We start from the raw sequence: 16,895 nt of genomic DNA, 5'->3' as shown, positions 1-16,895 counted from the left end.
GGGCAGAAAGCAGAGCGGCTGAGTCTGTAAGTTCCCTGGCTTGGAAATCATTCCCTGAGTGGCTTTTCTATACTGCTTCAGTGTCTGACATGTTTTTCCTCCTTACAACCTTTCAGGGTAGGTTGAACTAATAATCAAAATGACTTGTCCCAGTACAAACAGCACTGTAAGCCCTCGAGTGGTTAACAGTCTCCTGTTCATGGCTGGGCTGCATCTGCTAAAAATCTTCCAACAAGGAAAGTGAGACATGTCAAGCTTGCTTCAAAGTGTCAGCTCTGTGCAAGTTGCTGAACCAACAGATGACATACAAGCATTTCTTTTTCATCTCTCGCTTCTCAATGTCCTTTTCAGTAATGGAGTTTCTTGGTCATGGACACCAAGAACTTTACTGAAAATGAAATGGTGCTTTAGCCCTCCCGTACTCTCAGCCCAGGGCTGTGCCTACTTGCAGGAATAAAGATTCTTACTCAGACAGCAAGACCGACAGGCAGCAGCTCCGCCTGTCATGTGCTCAATCTGGACGAATCACTAAGGTTTCAATTTCACCTTTTAATCCTGGGAAGCTTAGTCCTACATGGGGAGGGATGGTCATTTCACATCATCTGAAAGGCTCCCTGTTACCGCACCAATTTTTGTCGTGTGAGAAGACATTGCAGAGTGCCTTTCTTTTCTGTTAGCGGAGCTCCAGAAGTTGACCTGACATGGAGAGCAGGTGGTGGGTGGTCCTGTCTATCGGCCGTGGGTAGCCATGCCGGCTCCCTGCACTTGCTGTCCCTTAGGGAACTGGCCCTCTCTCCTCACTTCCGAGGCCATTTTTAAAGCATCACCAAGGCCCTCTTGCTGTACTCACCCATAAGGATATCTGTTCTGAGCTGTGACGAGTCTCGCTTGGCACCAGTGTGTCAGAAGACTGCTGAGTCGCCAACTTGGCACCCAGCTCATGCTAGAGACGAGACCCGTGTCAGAAACAGCTGGAGGGGAGACAGCCCTGGTTCTTTAGCATGTACACAAAATAGCACTGGGATCCATGTTTGAAGAGGCTGTGAGTGAAGACAGCATCCGTTTTGTTTTGTTTTGTTTGTTTTGTTTTGTTTTTAAATCTGACTTCTTATGGCTATGAAATGCTGGAATAAGTGAGATCCATTTTTGAAACTCCATGACTCTCCTAAACATATATGCAGTGAGAATGTTATCACTGTACAAGCACCTAGGGGATTATGAAATTACTTCATTACTGTCACCCGGCCTGCTAGCCCCACTAACTGGAGGGGTTCCCTGCGACACTGGGGGCTCTCGGTGCACGCTTGTAATCGTGAGGCTTAGGACAGCTGTCGGGCATGGGGGTCAGAAGAATGGCCTGTGAGGCCCTGTGAGGCCCTGTCGCAGAGGCATGGTCGCGGGGCTGCTGTTACAACGGGGCCCTCTACTCTGACGAGGGTGCTCTTCTCCCCAGCAGAGGGGAGATGGCCCTGGGACACATGCACTTGTTCTTGAGTTAGAAAGTAAGTGGATCAGCCTTCATCTCACATCAACCACCCTTCTGCCTGCCCTGCATCAGAGAGGAAGACTCATTATCGCCAGGAGACAGGTTACTATGCCAAATCCTTGACTAGGCCATGGATGATAAAGTCAGTAGACTCCGAGGAAACTACAGCCAAAGAGGTTAGGTAACAGACAGGAGTGCAGCCACTGCTATGGGAGACATTTCTGGGAAACGTCAACTGGCTCTGCCGTAAACTAAAGTAATTTGCTGAGGTTCCAGTTCCCTTTGTCTGTTCAGGACCTGGTGCGCATCTTTATCAAATAAAGGGTGAGTTTCTATTAAACAGGAGTTCATTTGTCCTGAATTTTAGATGATGGAAAACATCCTTTAGAAAATTACGATGAGCACTGAAAAGCACGTTACTCCATGGTAATTTACAGTTTACCAGCAGAGAAAGAAAAATTCTGTCTCGTGAAGGTTAGTCTTCTGTTTTCAGAAGCCCTTCGATTTTTCTTTTAGAACTCAGCCAGTTATGCAGATAACTCACAATTCTAGTCTCCTGTGTGTTGAAAATGGTATACTCCTCACATACCCTTTTTGAGGTTTAATTTTCTCACAGAAACCTGGTTGAGAAAGGCTGAGTGGTTGATTCCATAACTTGGAGATGTTTCTTAGACGTTTGCATTCTTGGTACACCCTGGAAATTTCTTGAGTATAGGTTTTAAAGGTTTGCGTACATTTCTGACAAGGTCTTAAATGCAATCATGTCATTCATCTGGGAATGAAATGATCTTTATATGTTTTTTGAAACTAAATGACATTTATTTCTACATCATAAAAAAATAATAAAACAAACAAAAAACCCTTGTCCCATTTTAGCGGGTAGTTCTGGTCACTTATCTTACTCTTAGTTCAAACCTACCTTAACCGAGTACTCTTCTGCCTCTGACCTTTGGCAGACAGTGGTGACAGAAGTGACAGCTTATTCTGTTCACCTAAGCCTTACTGATATTTGCTCACTTTTAACTGTGAAAAGATAGCTTTTGATGAATCCAAGAATATAAAACAACAGGACTTGCTTTTGTCGTGTCTTCCTGATTGTATTCTTCCTATTACAATAATAAAATTAACTGTAAATGCAAGTTCCTAACAATAAAAACATGCTGGTAAGCTTTTTCAAAGCAATGATTAGTCACATAGCAAGATGACAGCGATGGATGACATTGGGCAGGAACCAGTCTGATCTTTCGATATCCAGCTATCCCTTACTTGTCTTTTGTGAAACACTTTATTGAACACCGAGCATGTGCTGGGTATGGTGCTGGCTCCACCTGAGCCATGAACAAGGTGGCTGTGGTGTCTGATCTGTGGAGTTCTAGCTGAGGATCCTAACAAGAATGAAGCAGGCAAGAATGAAATAGAAGAAAGTGGGATTATTTTGTAACCCTTCTAGGTCTTCTTCCTCTGCCATAACACACACACACACACACACACACACTCTCTCTCTCTCTCTCTCTCTCTCTCTCACTCTCTGTCTCTCTTCCTCCCTCTCCCTCTCTCTCTCTCACACGCGCATGAGTATAGGTTTTAAAGGTTTGCGTACATTTCTGACAAGGTCTTAAATGCAATCATGTCATTCATCTGGGAATGAAATGATCTTTATATGTTTTTTGAAACTAAATGACATTTATTTCTACATCATAAAAAAATAATAAAACAAACAAAAAACCCTTGTCCCATTTTAGCGGGTAGTTCTGGTCACTTATCTTACTCTTAGTTCAAACCTACCTTAACCGAGTACTCTTCTGCCTCTGACCTTTGGCAGACAGTGGTGACAGAAGTGACAGCTTATTCTGTTCACCTAAGCCTTACTGATATTTGCTCACTTTTAACTGTGAAAAGATAGCTTTTGATGAATCCAAGAATATAAAACAACAGGACTTGCTTTTGTCGTGTCTTCCTGATTGTATTCTTCCTATTACAATAATAAAATTAACTGTAAATGCAAGTTCCTAACAATAAAAACATGCTGGTAAGCTTTTTCAAAGCAATGATTAGTCACATAGCAAGATGACAGCGATGGATGACATTGGGCAGGAACCAGTCTGATCTTTCGATATCCAGCTATCCCTTACTTGTCTTTTGTGAAACACTTTATTGAACACCGAGCATGTGCTGGGTATGGTGCTGGCTCCACCTGAGCCATGAACAAGGTGGCTGTGGTGTCTGATCTGTGGAGTTCTAGCTGAGGATCCTAACAAGAATGAAGCAGGCAAGAATGAAATAGAAGAAAGTGGGATTATTTTGTAACCCTTCTAGGTCTTCTTTGCCATAACACACACACACACACACACACACACTCTCTCTCTCTCTCTCTCTCTCTCTCTCACTCTCTGTCTCTCTTCCTCCCTCTCCCTCTCTCTCTCTCACACGCGCACACACACACAATTAAAGTACTGCCCTAAGGGTCTTAAGTTGAAGATGTGTATTTCTAGAAAGACCAAAGGATCATATTACTTAAACTTAGTTTTTCTGGGCTCATTTTGTAACTGAACTAAAATGAGCCATTGCAAGTCTTGACAATGTGGTGTCCGAAATAAGTGCCAATGATTCGTCCTCTGTATGTGCAGTGCAGCTTCAGCTTTCTTTCTGATACTGTCACTTGATCCCCAGAAGCACAGACTCCTGTGTGGCTGACAAAGTTCCACTGCAAGTGCAACGGAAAGCACCCGTCCTTCCATGGATGAGTCTATCTCCTCCCAGTCCTCGGCGGGAAGGAATCTTGCTAATCTTAGAAGCAACTACACACATTTTTACTTAATTAAAATGAGTCTCCTTTTAACTGCTTAATATAAAGGACAATTTGCATCTAAGTCTAAGAAACCATTTCTTTCCCTTTAAAAGAAATTTGGGAACACCCTTAATAGAAGCCAATGACAACAGATTTCTGTCCACTGGCCTATAGTCTGTCCAACCTTAATTACAATCTCTGACAATGAAAAACAACCTCAGGGTTTCTCAGCAATAAGGACAGTGAGAAATGGTCACCTCTGCAGCCAGAAATGCTGAAATTGGAGCCCTGCAGAGCTTATCTGGGGGACGTAAACGTTTCTGAGATAGCTGACCCAAAAGGCAGCCTGTGCTGCTCCGCAGTTTTGAGGAGAGACTGTACCATCAAGAGACCGGGAAGAACCCCGGTTGCTGAGTGCTTGGCGTCGTCAACCAGGGAGTCAGCAATGGCAGGGAGGTCACCTTGGGCCGATGAACTGGTTCTCCAAGAACCTTACTGATTATGCTGTTCACTGATGATCTAAAATGTGTTGAGACTTGCAGTCAGCCACCTGGAGTGATGAAGCAAAATCCCCGTTCATTCATTCTCCAGTGCTCACTGTCCCAGGCTGGCAGTGGAGGCGAAAGAGAGTGAACGCTGCTCTCATTAGTCAGCCAAGGGGACAGCTGCTGTTCAGCCTCAGCCTCTCTTCTGTCATCTCGGAAATAAACCGTGACTCACTGTGTCCATCGTAAAGCCAAACCTCCCTCCACTGTCCTCACTGTGTCCTTCCCTTCCACACACACTGCCCGTTCCAATGCCTTAGACGAGTGGACAGCTGGGCCGTCGGGCCCTGGAGGGGGCTGGCCCCACTCACCCGCCTGTCCGGTCGTGTGCATCCATGGGGCATGAGCCTGCAGCTCTGTGAACTAATGCCTGTGTTCTCCCCGCTCTCTCCTTTGTCCCCGCAGCGCCATGGCCACTTACTCTGCCACATGTGCCGACACTGGCCCTGCCCAGGGCATCAGCATGGCCAACAGCATTGCAAACTTGAGACTGAAGGCCAAGGAGTATAGTTTACAGAGGAGCCAGGTGCCAACAGTCAACTGAGGAAAACATGACTAACAGGCCTGAGAAGAAACCAAACCTTAAGACACCCATCCCGCTCTGCCGTTCCTTCATCTGCTGAAAAAAAGTAAAAACAAATAAACAAACAAATAAACACACAAAAAACCAGCACTAAATGTTGGGACCATGGCAGAGCGAAGCAGGAGAGGAGCAGGATGAAAATTAGTTACGCGTTCCTCCTCCTCTGGGACAGCACTTCCACTTGTTTCTCTGTGTGTTTATTTCGTTTTCCCTCCTATTCACGCTCTGCTTCATGTATTCCGAGCTTCTTCACTTAGGCCCAGTCCACCCACCCCCAAGACTGTTGAGGCTTTTAAAACATCCCAGCAGCCCAGGAAACCAAGTGCTCAGAGTGATGGCCTCGCCTCACCAAGCTACCTGAGCCCGTGCTGCCCTGCCCTTTCCCCACTCCTCTGGGAGAAAGGCCAGGAGCTTTGGAAAAGCCCACATGTTCCTGCAGAGTCTGTTCCAGACGTGATTATCTTTCTCCTTGTCTTCATCTGTGTTGCTCGTGGTAAGGTTTTTCCATCAGCTCCTGGGGGAAAGACAAATAGTTGTGTACGATATCTGATCACTAGCCTGTCTGGCTCGATGTACTTGTCTGTGTCCGGCTAAGGCTAAGCTCCAAGCTGGAGAGCTGAGCACTGAGCTATAGAGGCTGTGTCCCGGTCAGTATCACCCCTCACCCCTGTCCAAGCCACCAGCCATCCAAGTGAAAGATATTTGTTATCTTTGCATTATTCACTGTCATAGGCTTTTTGATAGAAGAAATATTTTTCACTTGTGAGAGGAAGAGCCATTTCTCTAGAAAAACAAAGACTGCACTGTGACAGGTCTGGTCTACATCTCTTTGGTGCCTTAAGGGTTGTCTCATGCACACTTATATATATACTGTATATATTGATATATTTTATATATATATAAAATATTGCAAGCTGGAGTTTGCAGTTCCTCAAACACCACAGAAAGTAAAGTTCACATCCTCATCACAGTCCTTATCGCTACAGTGACGAGACATTAATTAGGGATCTCGCTTTTTTTCTTTCCTTTTTTTTACACAGGATTCTCATTAAGGCTGCAGAACAATTGCTGGGGCAGCTGTTTGAGAACAGGTCTCATTTCACATTAGGGTCTTCAATGAATCAGAAACTGTTTGAGGCGGTCCAAATGTCCTTTAGTGTGGAATGCTGATACCTCCTGATCTGTCATGGGCATTACTCTGAGAGAGGAGCGAAAGCCAGTCACCTTCCCCTCTCCACTCAGCAGGGACCTGCAAGTGGAACACTGGAAGGATTGTCTAAATTTCAAAAATTTAAAATGCAATTGTAGGCTATTTTTATTTTATTTTATTGTTTCATATTTTGAGAAGAAGTTTAGTGTCTACAGCTGGGAGCCAGGACTGATCTTTCCTTGTCTCTTCCTCTTTGATTACAGCCATGCTTTTGTAACTTGCCAGGTGGACTCAACCAAACAGCATTACCATCAGTGCCTTAGTGTACCTGTTTATAAAGTGGGTACGATATTTACCTACCTCACAGGGGTGTTGTGAGGCTCTATTCATTTCCTCCCCAATTCTTCCCTGTGTTCTCTGTGGGTCCAGCACTTTGGACATGGGAGGAAAGGGACCATCAAAGTGTACCATGTTAATGGAATGATGCGGTACCTGAAATCTTGTTTTCTGGCAAGGAAAGGCTACCTTGCTGTACATCCTTATAACCTTGCATTTGCAAATGAGAAATAGGTTTATATTTTTGGATCTCTCAAAAATCACATCATTGACCAAAGAACAATTTAAGTCATGCAAAACAGACATATTTTAAACTTATATTCTTAATCAGCTTGGTCTTAGTAATTCTGGTTATCAATAGTTAAGAAAAACTGATTTTAAACAACTATACCAACTTTGTACTGTGAGTGACACACAAAGAATTTTGGGTTTAGGAAGCATTTCTAGCATATCAGTTTGAGCTAATTCTGACATTTTTCAAACTAGCAATCACCAATCTGAAATACATTTCAAATGTCGAAATATACTTCTTTCAATAATAAGAAGGAAGTTCATCCAATGCATTTTGCTTTGACCAGTGAATTCTCTCTTCCTTTAACTTGCTACTAGAGCGTTTTGTACTGAATGGCTCCTGTCGGCTGCCTGGGCAACGCACATCATGACACAAGATCTCTGCTCATTCTCTTGTCCCACTGGTTGCTGGGGATTATCGAGTTCCAGAGGAATGTACAGCCTAATAGACTGAACCCTTCTTCAGTTTGTGTCATCAAATAGATGAGTGAACTTTGCGAGTTTGGGGTTTGGGAGGGTTGAAAGACGATTTGGGTTATAGGCAGGGGACAGAAATTACACCTGAAAAAGTTTCGCTAAGAGGAGGAGAATTTAAGAAGAGGGAGCAGAGAGAGAGAAGGACATGTGAAAGTCATCTGAACACTTCCATCTAGAGACCTATTTTCAGTGGCAAACAGAACCCATAAACCCAAATGGTGGGTGAAACGGGGTGCTTTTATTTCATGCCTTGGGCAAGCAATGTCTGGGAACATCATAGAGTAACCAGTTCCTGTCGGTCACAGGAAGATTCATGGCTAGTGAACAGATATTGCGATCATCTGTTATCTAAGCACCCGATCAAGAAATATGCACATAGTAAGTACCAGCACTCAGCTTTGTCCATTTCATACTGATTTTTAAAAAATCCAAGTTTGATGTATGATTTGGAGGAGCCTCGGGGCCACAAACTGCAAGGCAGATCCTGTTCCTTGCTATCATTATGCCCAGACACAGATGAATACAGAGGAACTCTGTGTCCCCAACTCCTCCCCAAACAAGATACTGATGTGTAGGGTACTTGGCAGGTTAAATTAAACCAGCAGCGGTGCCCTGATCTAAAAGGGAATGGCATTTAGGTTATAAAGAGCTCATAAGAAATGTAATATGTAAATTATATCTGGCTTTGTGATGTAAAATATACATTGTTTGCACTAGAATAGAAATGATTCCTTTTCAATAAAAAGAAAAAAGGATATGGTAAGGTCTTGTTATATACATTTGCGTATGATGGTTCTTTTCTCTTTGAACTTCAAAAACTCAGTTCTGCTAGGATCTGAGATTCTATTCGGGAGAGTAAAGGTTAAAAAAGGCTTATAAACAAGGGAAATTGTTGCAAGGTGTGGTATTTTCTACAAAAAAGAAAATAATCTATTGCTCCTTAAAGACAGTGACTAAGTGGACACTTCTTAGTACAATGGCCAAGGGTAGGGTGGGACTCTTAGGAGAACTAGCGATTTTTTATGAATACCACAACAGCGACAAAAGACTTCATATAAAGCACAGCTGTTTTATTCTGGGATAGGGAATAGCAAAATAAAACTCATTAAGCACTCAATGTACTTAGCTTGGGTTGTGGTAATGGGGAGAACAGAAAAAAAACAAATTGTAAGACATGAGTTCTGTTTTCATGCCAGTTAAAATCTGGTTTAAAAGGGAACTCAGACATGAAAAAATCTATGCAATAGTTCAAGAGAATGAAGGGATGAATGTCAGACAAATGGAGCAGCCAGAGGAGTCCAGAGGAGGAGGAAAGGAAGCACTGAACTGGAGTGGGAGAGGATTTATGGAAGAACTGGGACTGGATTCCCCTCAGCAAGGATTTGGGCAGGTGCCCAGGAGTTGACAGTCTTTCAGTGGAGGAGTAGAGAAGAAGGGATGACGTTCAGGGTGCAGGAATGAGAAGTCTGTGTTTAAGGAGCCATGACGAGATGGGTCTGGACGAGACAGTTCATCTGAAAACACCGTGGAAGCCAACAGTAGCGATTAAAGTTGGGCCTGACTGTTGCTGGGCATTATGTGTCGGACAAAGGAGTCTGAGCCTTTCCTCAGACCACAGAGGTTCATTGAAGATTTTTAAGCAGAAAAACAATTCCATGAAAGTGAAATGCTACTTGAGCAGGGTTGTTCTGGTACATGAATGGAGCAGACCAGGACTGAAAGCAGATCAGGTAGAGGCTGCTGCAGAGGAACACAAGCAAATGATGAACAGGAAGTGCCCACCCAGGAGACACTCAACAGGCCTTGATGGAAGAAAATGGAAGATGTAGTCAAAGACAATACCTGGGACTGGGAGAATGAGTCACAAAACTGACGCAGTTACAGGAGAAGATAACTGCCATTTTGGTTGTATCATCGAGCCTGACAACCCAAATGTAGGCACACAGCAATAAAGACATGGATTCAGGGCATGGAAGCAAGGCAGAGGATGGAGGGGAAAGTCTGAGATTGCTTTTTAAGGATGTAGCATTCCAAGGTACAAGAATGCATGGGTTCTTCAAGATATGAGTGTCTTTGTTTTGTTTTGTTTTTGGAGAGGTTTTTGCTATAGGGTGCGTGCGCTCGCCAGACAGAGAGAGAGAAACAGAGACAGAAAGCGAGAAATCACCCCCTAGGGGGGATGGTCACCCTGCAATCCCTTCTCCTCCATTCTCCTCTTGGGATCTTGGGCATGCACGCACACATGCCCGGGCGTGAGTTTTAAGCCACCGGGTCCGGGTCGCGAACCGCCGTTGACTACGTGGGAGCACAGCGACATAGCCATTACGCTAACTGCTGGTTCCCAAGATGTGAGTGTCTTTGTGACTCAAGTAATTATTTCCGATAAATAACTTTTGGAAGTTATTTCAGCCAGGAAGATTGGACTTTAAAGAACATTTACAACGAGAGAGAGAGAGCTACTGAAGTCAACCGAAAAGGAGCCATTTGCGAGATGGAAGAAGAATCAAGTTTATTTATTATCTCATAGTTGAGGAGGGCTTTCAAAAAGAAGGGAGTATTGGGAACCAGCAGTTAGCGTAATGGCTATGTCGCTGGACTCCCACGTAGTTGACCGTGGTTCACATCCCGGACCCGGTGGCTTAAAATTCACACTGGGTGTGTGCGCATGCGTGCCCAAGATCCCGAGAGGAGAATGGACGAGAAAGGATTGCGTCATGACCATCCCCCTGGGGGGTGATTTCTCGTTTTCTGTCTCTGTCTCTCTCTGTCTGTCTGGCGAGCGCACGCACCCTATAGCAAAAACCTCTCAAAAAAAAAAAAAAGGGAGTATTTGATATTCTCTAATACTATAAGGGTAGACCAACTAATAGGGGCTGGAGGAAAGGTCATTGGATGGTGACTCTCAGAAGTACAGTTTAGTTGAATGCTGGAGCAAGAAATAAGTCTTGGAAAGAACAAATGCTTTTAAAAAATAAAACAGTGGCTATCGACCACTTGCTTGGCATTATAAGCTTCTCGATAAGGATTTTTTCAGTTGCACATAGCAGAGACCTATCAAACTGGTAGAATTACAAAAAGACTCATTGGCAGATAGCTCTCCCAGCCCAGGAGACGCAAGCCAGTCAGCTCCAGGAGCCTAACCCTGGACTGAAGCCCACGTTGTCTCAGCTCGGCTGCAGTAACAGGATGCCAACCACGGGATGGCTTACACAACGGTTCAGTTCTTACAGCTCTGGAGGTGGACTTACGAGCTCAGCAAGGAGGCATAGTCAGTGTCTAGTGAGGCCTCTTTCTGGGAAGGCCATCCTTGCAAAGTAGCCTCCCAGGGCAGAGTGAGCTCTGGTCTCTTCCTCTTATGAAGACCCTAACCCCACCATGGGGACTCCACCTTCACAACCTCATCTAAACCTGACTCCTAGATGCCCCACGTCCTAATACTATCCCATTGGGTGTTGGGGTTTCCACAGGCAACTTTCAGGGGTACGCAGACATGAAGCCCTACCTTAGACTGGGTAAAGCGTGCCCTGAGCCCACCCGCCCTCCTCTGACGGTGCCCCTCCCCTGAGCAGAGTCTCAGGGCCATCTGATGTGCCACGAGGCACCTGCACTTCTAGATCTAGAGCTCACTTTAGGCCCTTGAGACTTGGAACTCCCTGCCTCCTTTTAGGGCCTGCACAGGCATCTTCTCCTGGTTCACATCACTGAGGCATGGCCAAGAGGTCACCACTGATAGGGGTAGAGATGAGCAGAGGACTCTGGGCTATGCATGCCACAGTTGTCACCCCCCCCCCACACACACACACGTGGTCGCTTTTGGTGCAAGATGGAGCCTTGGACAGAAGAGCAGTGGGCAGGTCACAGGCTGACCTAGGGCCCCACCTTCTTTGCACTGTCCTCTTCTCAAGAGATACTCCAAGTGGCCTGAGAATTCTGGCAGCAAACCGGGCTTTCCAGCTCATTACGGAGGTGCATATGTTAAATCAGGAGTAGCCCGTAATGTGTCTCCCAGCTCGTTAGCTTGACTTACAAGATCCAGACCTAAACGTGCAGGCAGTGGGACTTGGAAAGGCCTCAGAATCCAGGGTTCTCTTTTTATTTCTGTTTTCACCTTTTACTTCTCTCTTATCTTCAGTTTGTCCAACCAACCAGTCTTTCAGCAGACAGGAAACACTACAAGTAGCAGCTTTAGCTTCATATTCTTACAGGGTGCAGGCTCTTCCATGCTAGTTCTAAGCAGAATGACCCAGAAGATGTCTGACTGGGTCGGAACCCGTGGCCTTTCTCAGTCATTGTGCTGACTAGTCACTGTGTTGACCTGCTTGGCAGACACTTCCCGTGGGACACTGCGACAACCATGGAGGTGGCCGGGAGGTTAGTACAGCCCCAACAAGAGTAAACACGATGGCTAGATGGGCTGGGCTGCTGGCTCCACACTCCATGCCCAGCTTCCAGCATGTGCACCCCCAACTCCCCCCTCATGGAGCTGTGGTCTAATGCAACTCCCTACAGAACTCACCAGGGACTTGGAGGTATAAGGGGCTTCCAGTCAGTTCTATAGGTGGGTTCTTATGATTCTGCAATCATAACTAAAGTCCTATCTTAATCACCCCTAATGGGTGTGGTGAGGAGAGACTAACACCAAGAAAACTGCCCTTCGAGGGAAAGTGGAGGGAAAATTCCACACCCTCCTGGGGAACCTGGCGTGCTGAGGCCTTTCCAAGTCCACTGTCTGGGGTATGAAAATGCCAGGACACTGAGGACTTGCTTCCTTGACAACAAAGTCTATCCTCTGCCCCCACTTCTGTCTACTTCAGCCTTTGCTCTGAGACCATGGCCAGGCCTTGGCGAAGGCTCCCCGAGAACAACACTGCTCTAATGTCCCTATGGGCGAGTGAGATGCACCTTCTGATGACCTGGCTGGGGTGCCTTTTGATTCACATTCCAGGGACTCCTTATCTAGAGCCAGGGATCTTCCTGAGTCACAGTTCTTTCTTTCTTTTTTTAGAGATATTTTTTTCTATAGGTTCCATGCCTCACCAGAGAGACAGAGAGACAGGAGGGACAGAAGCGAGAAGTAGTCCCCCAGGGCAGAGGTGATGCCACAGTCCCTTCTCCTCTGTTCTCATCTTGGGATTTTGAGCACGCACGCACACACACCAGGTGGAGCCACAGTTCTTGAATCTGCATCCATCCCGCCCCCAAGCTTCTCCACAGGACTCAGACCTGCTCAGCCCTCCGACCTCACTCAAAGCTTCATCTAGCCAGAACACACGGGCTAATGTACCCAGCCCAGGCGGCATCCCAGCAGAGGCCGATTGACGGCAGGTGGGCTGGAGGTGCCGATGTACCAGGCCTGTGGGCAGTTGGCCACAGCAGAGAGGTCAGAGAAGAGCCTGGAAAATCCTCCTAGTCTTTCCTCCTGTCCCTTTTAAGCCACAGCACTTCCCTCTGTGCTTTAAACACCTTGCTTTGCTTGAGAAGAAGAAAATGCTTTTGTGATTTGGCAGATTCTGACCCTCAAGGTCTTGGAGAGTTGGTGGTGGGGTGAGACCCCAGGACTTTGATCCCAAGGCCTGCAATTAGTCACATTCCAGTTTATCCCTTAGCATCCTCATTTCAGGCCAAGTGGCAGAAACCCACATGATTAGGTTAAGGGGATTTAACCAAGGATTTTTTAGAGTAGAAGGAAGAGCTACAGGGGCCAGCAGATGGCATAGCAGTTATGTTGCTGGACGCCCATGTGGCCAGCTGCAGTTTGAGTCCCAGACCTGGTGGCTTGAAACTCAGGCCAGGCTGTGTGTGTGCATGCCCAAGATCCTGGGCATTCCCTGGTGGGGGGGATTTCTCACCTCCCTCTCACTGACTCTCTCTCTGGTGAGTGCCTGCACCCTAAGGCAAAAATCTCTTAAAAAAGAGGAAGAAGAAGGAGAAGAAGCAAAAAAGAAGAGCAGCAGGGATCAGAGCAGCGCCCAGAGCCTCAGGGCCTGGAGCTGATGCGTGTCATTCTTGGGAGGAGAAAGTGGCTGCCAGACGTAGAACTAACCCAGCCAGCTCCGGAAGGACGCTGTTAGAGACAAAGCGCTACTGGGGAGCCTGGGGCCGGGGCCTCGTTCCTGTCGGCTAGTGTGCCACAGGAGCCCGTTGCCATGAGCAGAGGGGGAGGCACATGGCAGTGCCAGAGCCACCTGGCGCCAAGGCAGCTCCTCCAGTCCCCACCTGCAGCCCAGGGGCCACTGCAGCACATCCTCACCCCCCTGGGGACAGGCCTCAGCTGAGCCGGTAGGTACACGCTCCCCGCTTTCCTCCTGGGACACGTACTTGCCACAGGGGGTGGTGACTGCCTACTGGGGCCTTTTTTCTTTTTTTGGCTATAGGGTGTGTGTCCCTTGGAAAGAGATAGAGGAACAGTAAAAAAGCACTCCAGGGGGAATGAGCACACTGCAATCCCTGCTCCTCTATTCTCCTCTGGGGATTTTGGACACATACACACACACACACACACATACACACACGTGTGATTTTCAAGCTGCCGGGTCCAGGACTCGAACTGCGGTGTTGGCCTTGTGGAATCCAGCCACCTTAACCTGGACAGCATCTGGTGGCCCCGATGCACCCTTTCCACCTGTATGTTAGCTCAGCCTCATGCTCCTTCTCCGTGGGCTCATCTTCCAACCTCGCATCTCGGCAGGCCAGCCATGACCTCCAGGCTAAGGCGGGGCCCTGTCCTCTGAATGGGAGCGCCCTCAGCCACACTGCAGGGACTGGATTCTGGGCACCTGTTGTTACCCAAGCAAGGAGGAGGAGATGGGAAGTCTGACGAGCAGAGCAGCATGGCTCCATCAGAGAAGGGAAGGTTCTAATTGGAAATTGTTTCCAGCTCAGTGGGACTTATTTCTTCTTACCTATACAGGCAAATATGTGTTTCCTCTTTTCTGTGGAAGAGAGAGCTAGCTTTTCACCAAAATCCTTTACTCTTCTTTCTGGGCAAACGGCGATTTCAGCTCCCAGCTCCTCTTGCAGCAGATGTGGGCTCCTGCCCAACTAAAGGTGGACAAGCTGTCAGCTCAGAGCCTGAAAAGTGACTCAGGAAGAGAAGCTGCCACCCAGGCTGGCCTGGACCCTCCCTAGAGTGTCCTGTGACAGGGAAATACACATGACAAGGCCTGTTTGTTACTGCGGCTCAGCCCAGCAGAGCTGCACCCCCTTCCCTTCTTCCCCTCCCGCCATCCCCTCTCCTCCTCTCCTCTTCCCGCCTCCTTTGCCCTCCTCCCCCCGCCTTCCTTCTCTTCCTTCTTTCTCTTCTTTCCCCCTTCTTCCTTTTCCTTCCATTGTTGGTCTTTGGTTTTTCCTGACAGAGGTCCCGCTGTCCTGGCTTGGCTCACGCAGCCCCTGAGCCCGTTGCCAGGGGCAAGGTGGACTGCACGGAGGAGCCAGAGCCGCCTGGCACCAAGGCAGCTTCCCAGCCCTCCCTTTCCTGTCCTCTCCCTTTCTGTCCTTCCACCCCTCTCTCCGCCTGCCTCGTTCCCCTTCCTTCCTCTTTTTCTATCTTCCTTCTTTCTTCCCTTCCTCTCCTTTTTCTTTCTCTGCACCTGTCCAAAATCCTGAGAGGAGAATGAAGGAGAAGGGACGGTGGAGTGGCCATCTCATTGAGGGGGTGATTTTTCTCTTTCTGTCTCTCTGACTGTCTATCTGGTGAATGCATGTGCCCAATAGCAAAAAAATCTGAAAAAAAAATATATTAGAGTATTGTTTATTTAGTTAAAGTTCAAAAAAACCCCTAATAGCTAAATCAGCATGAGAGATGCAAGAGAGGACAGATGGACATCATATATTTCTCCAACTACGCCAAATTGCTTTGTCTAGAAATGTGACATTTGTCAACACTCTAAGTTGTTATAAGTATTTTACAAGGTTTTTTTGTTTTACTTTAGCTTCCTAAGAAGACATCTTAACACAGTTTTCAGAGTTTGTGTATCATTTGTCCCAGAAATGAGCCTTAATAGAAAAGAGAACTCAAAGTTCCCATTGAGAAGGAAAACAGACTTTGTGCTTAAAAGCACTGGAGGAAAAGTATGAAACACAAACAAATGTGCACACACACACACACACACACACACACACACACACACACATAGACTTACCCCCCACCACACACAGACTTACACACACACACACACATACACACACACAGACTTACCCCCCACACAGAGACTTACCTGTACACATACACACACACAGAGACTCACACACACCCACACACACAGACGTGCACACACACACAGACTCACACACACGCACAGACTCACACACACAGACTCACCCACCCACCCCATATACACATAGACTCACACACACACACAAAGCCTCACATACACACACAGACTCACCCTCCCACACATGCAGACTCACACATACACAGACTCCCCCTCCCACACACGCAGTCTCACACATACATACACAGACTCACCCTCCCACCACACACACACTCACCCACTTCCCACACACACACAAACTCTCTTTTACATACACACACAAAGACTCACACACATACACAGACTCACCCACACACACAGACGTGCACACACACACAGGCACACCCTCCCACACATGCAGTCTCACACATACATACACAGACTCACTCTCCCACCACACACACACTCACCCACCCCCCCGCATGCACACAAACTCTCTCTCACACACACAAACACACACACACACAAAGACTCATCTTCCCACACCCACACAGAGACTCACCACACACACACACACACACTCCCCCCCCCCCCCGCATGCACACAAACTCTCTCTCACACACACAAACACACACACACACAAAGACTCATCTTCCCACACCCACACAGAGACTCACCACACACACACACACACACTCCCCCCCCCCCCCGCATGCACACAAACTCTCTCTCACACACACAAACACACACACACACAAAGACTCATCTTCCCACACCCACACAGAGACTCACCACACACACACACACACACTCCCCCCCCCCCCCGCATGCACACAAACTCTCTCTCACACACACAAACACACACACACACAAAGACTCATCTTCCCACACCCACACAGAGACTCACCACACACACACACACACACTCCCCCCCCCCCCCGCATGCACACAAACTCTCTCTCACACACACAAACACACACACACACAAAGACTCATCTTCCCACACCCACACAGAGACTCACCACACACACACACACACACTCCCCC

The 16,895-nt window shown here is 47.1% G+C and overlaps 1 protein-coding gene across 2 annotated transcripts in view; it reads left to right on the top strand.

The window, feature by feature from the left end:
• The window catches only part of PRRX1 (paired related homeobox 1), a 78,912-nt gene extending 70,483 nt beyond the window's left edge, over window positions 1-8,429 (top strand). The window contains exon 4 of one of the 2 annotated variants that reach the window (XM_014588431.2): window positions 5,225-8,429. In XM_014588431.2, the coding sequence (XP_014443917.1) occupies window positions 5,225-5,363 (139 nt within the window). In that variant the 3' untranslated portion in view covers window positions 5,364-8,429. The remainder of the gene's footprint in view (window positions 1-5,224) is intronic. The other variant, XM_014588432.2, reaches the window with a different exon arrangement.
• Window positions 8,430-16,895: the final 8,466 nt, after the last annotated feature.

Source organism: Tupaia chinensis, unplaced genomic scaffold (assembly GCF_000334495.1).
Source record: "Tupaia chinensis unplaced genomic scaffold, TupChi_1.0 Scaffold000278_1, whole genome shotgun sequence".
Taxonomy (NCBI): domain Eukaryota; kingdom Metazoa; phylum Chordata; class Mammalia; order Scandentia; family Tupaiidae; genus Tupaia; species Tupaia belangeri.
This window is presented reverse-complemented; position numbering and strand designations above follow the sequence as displayed.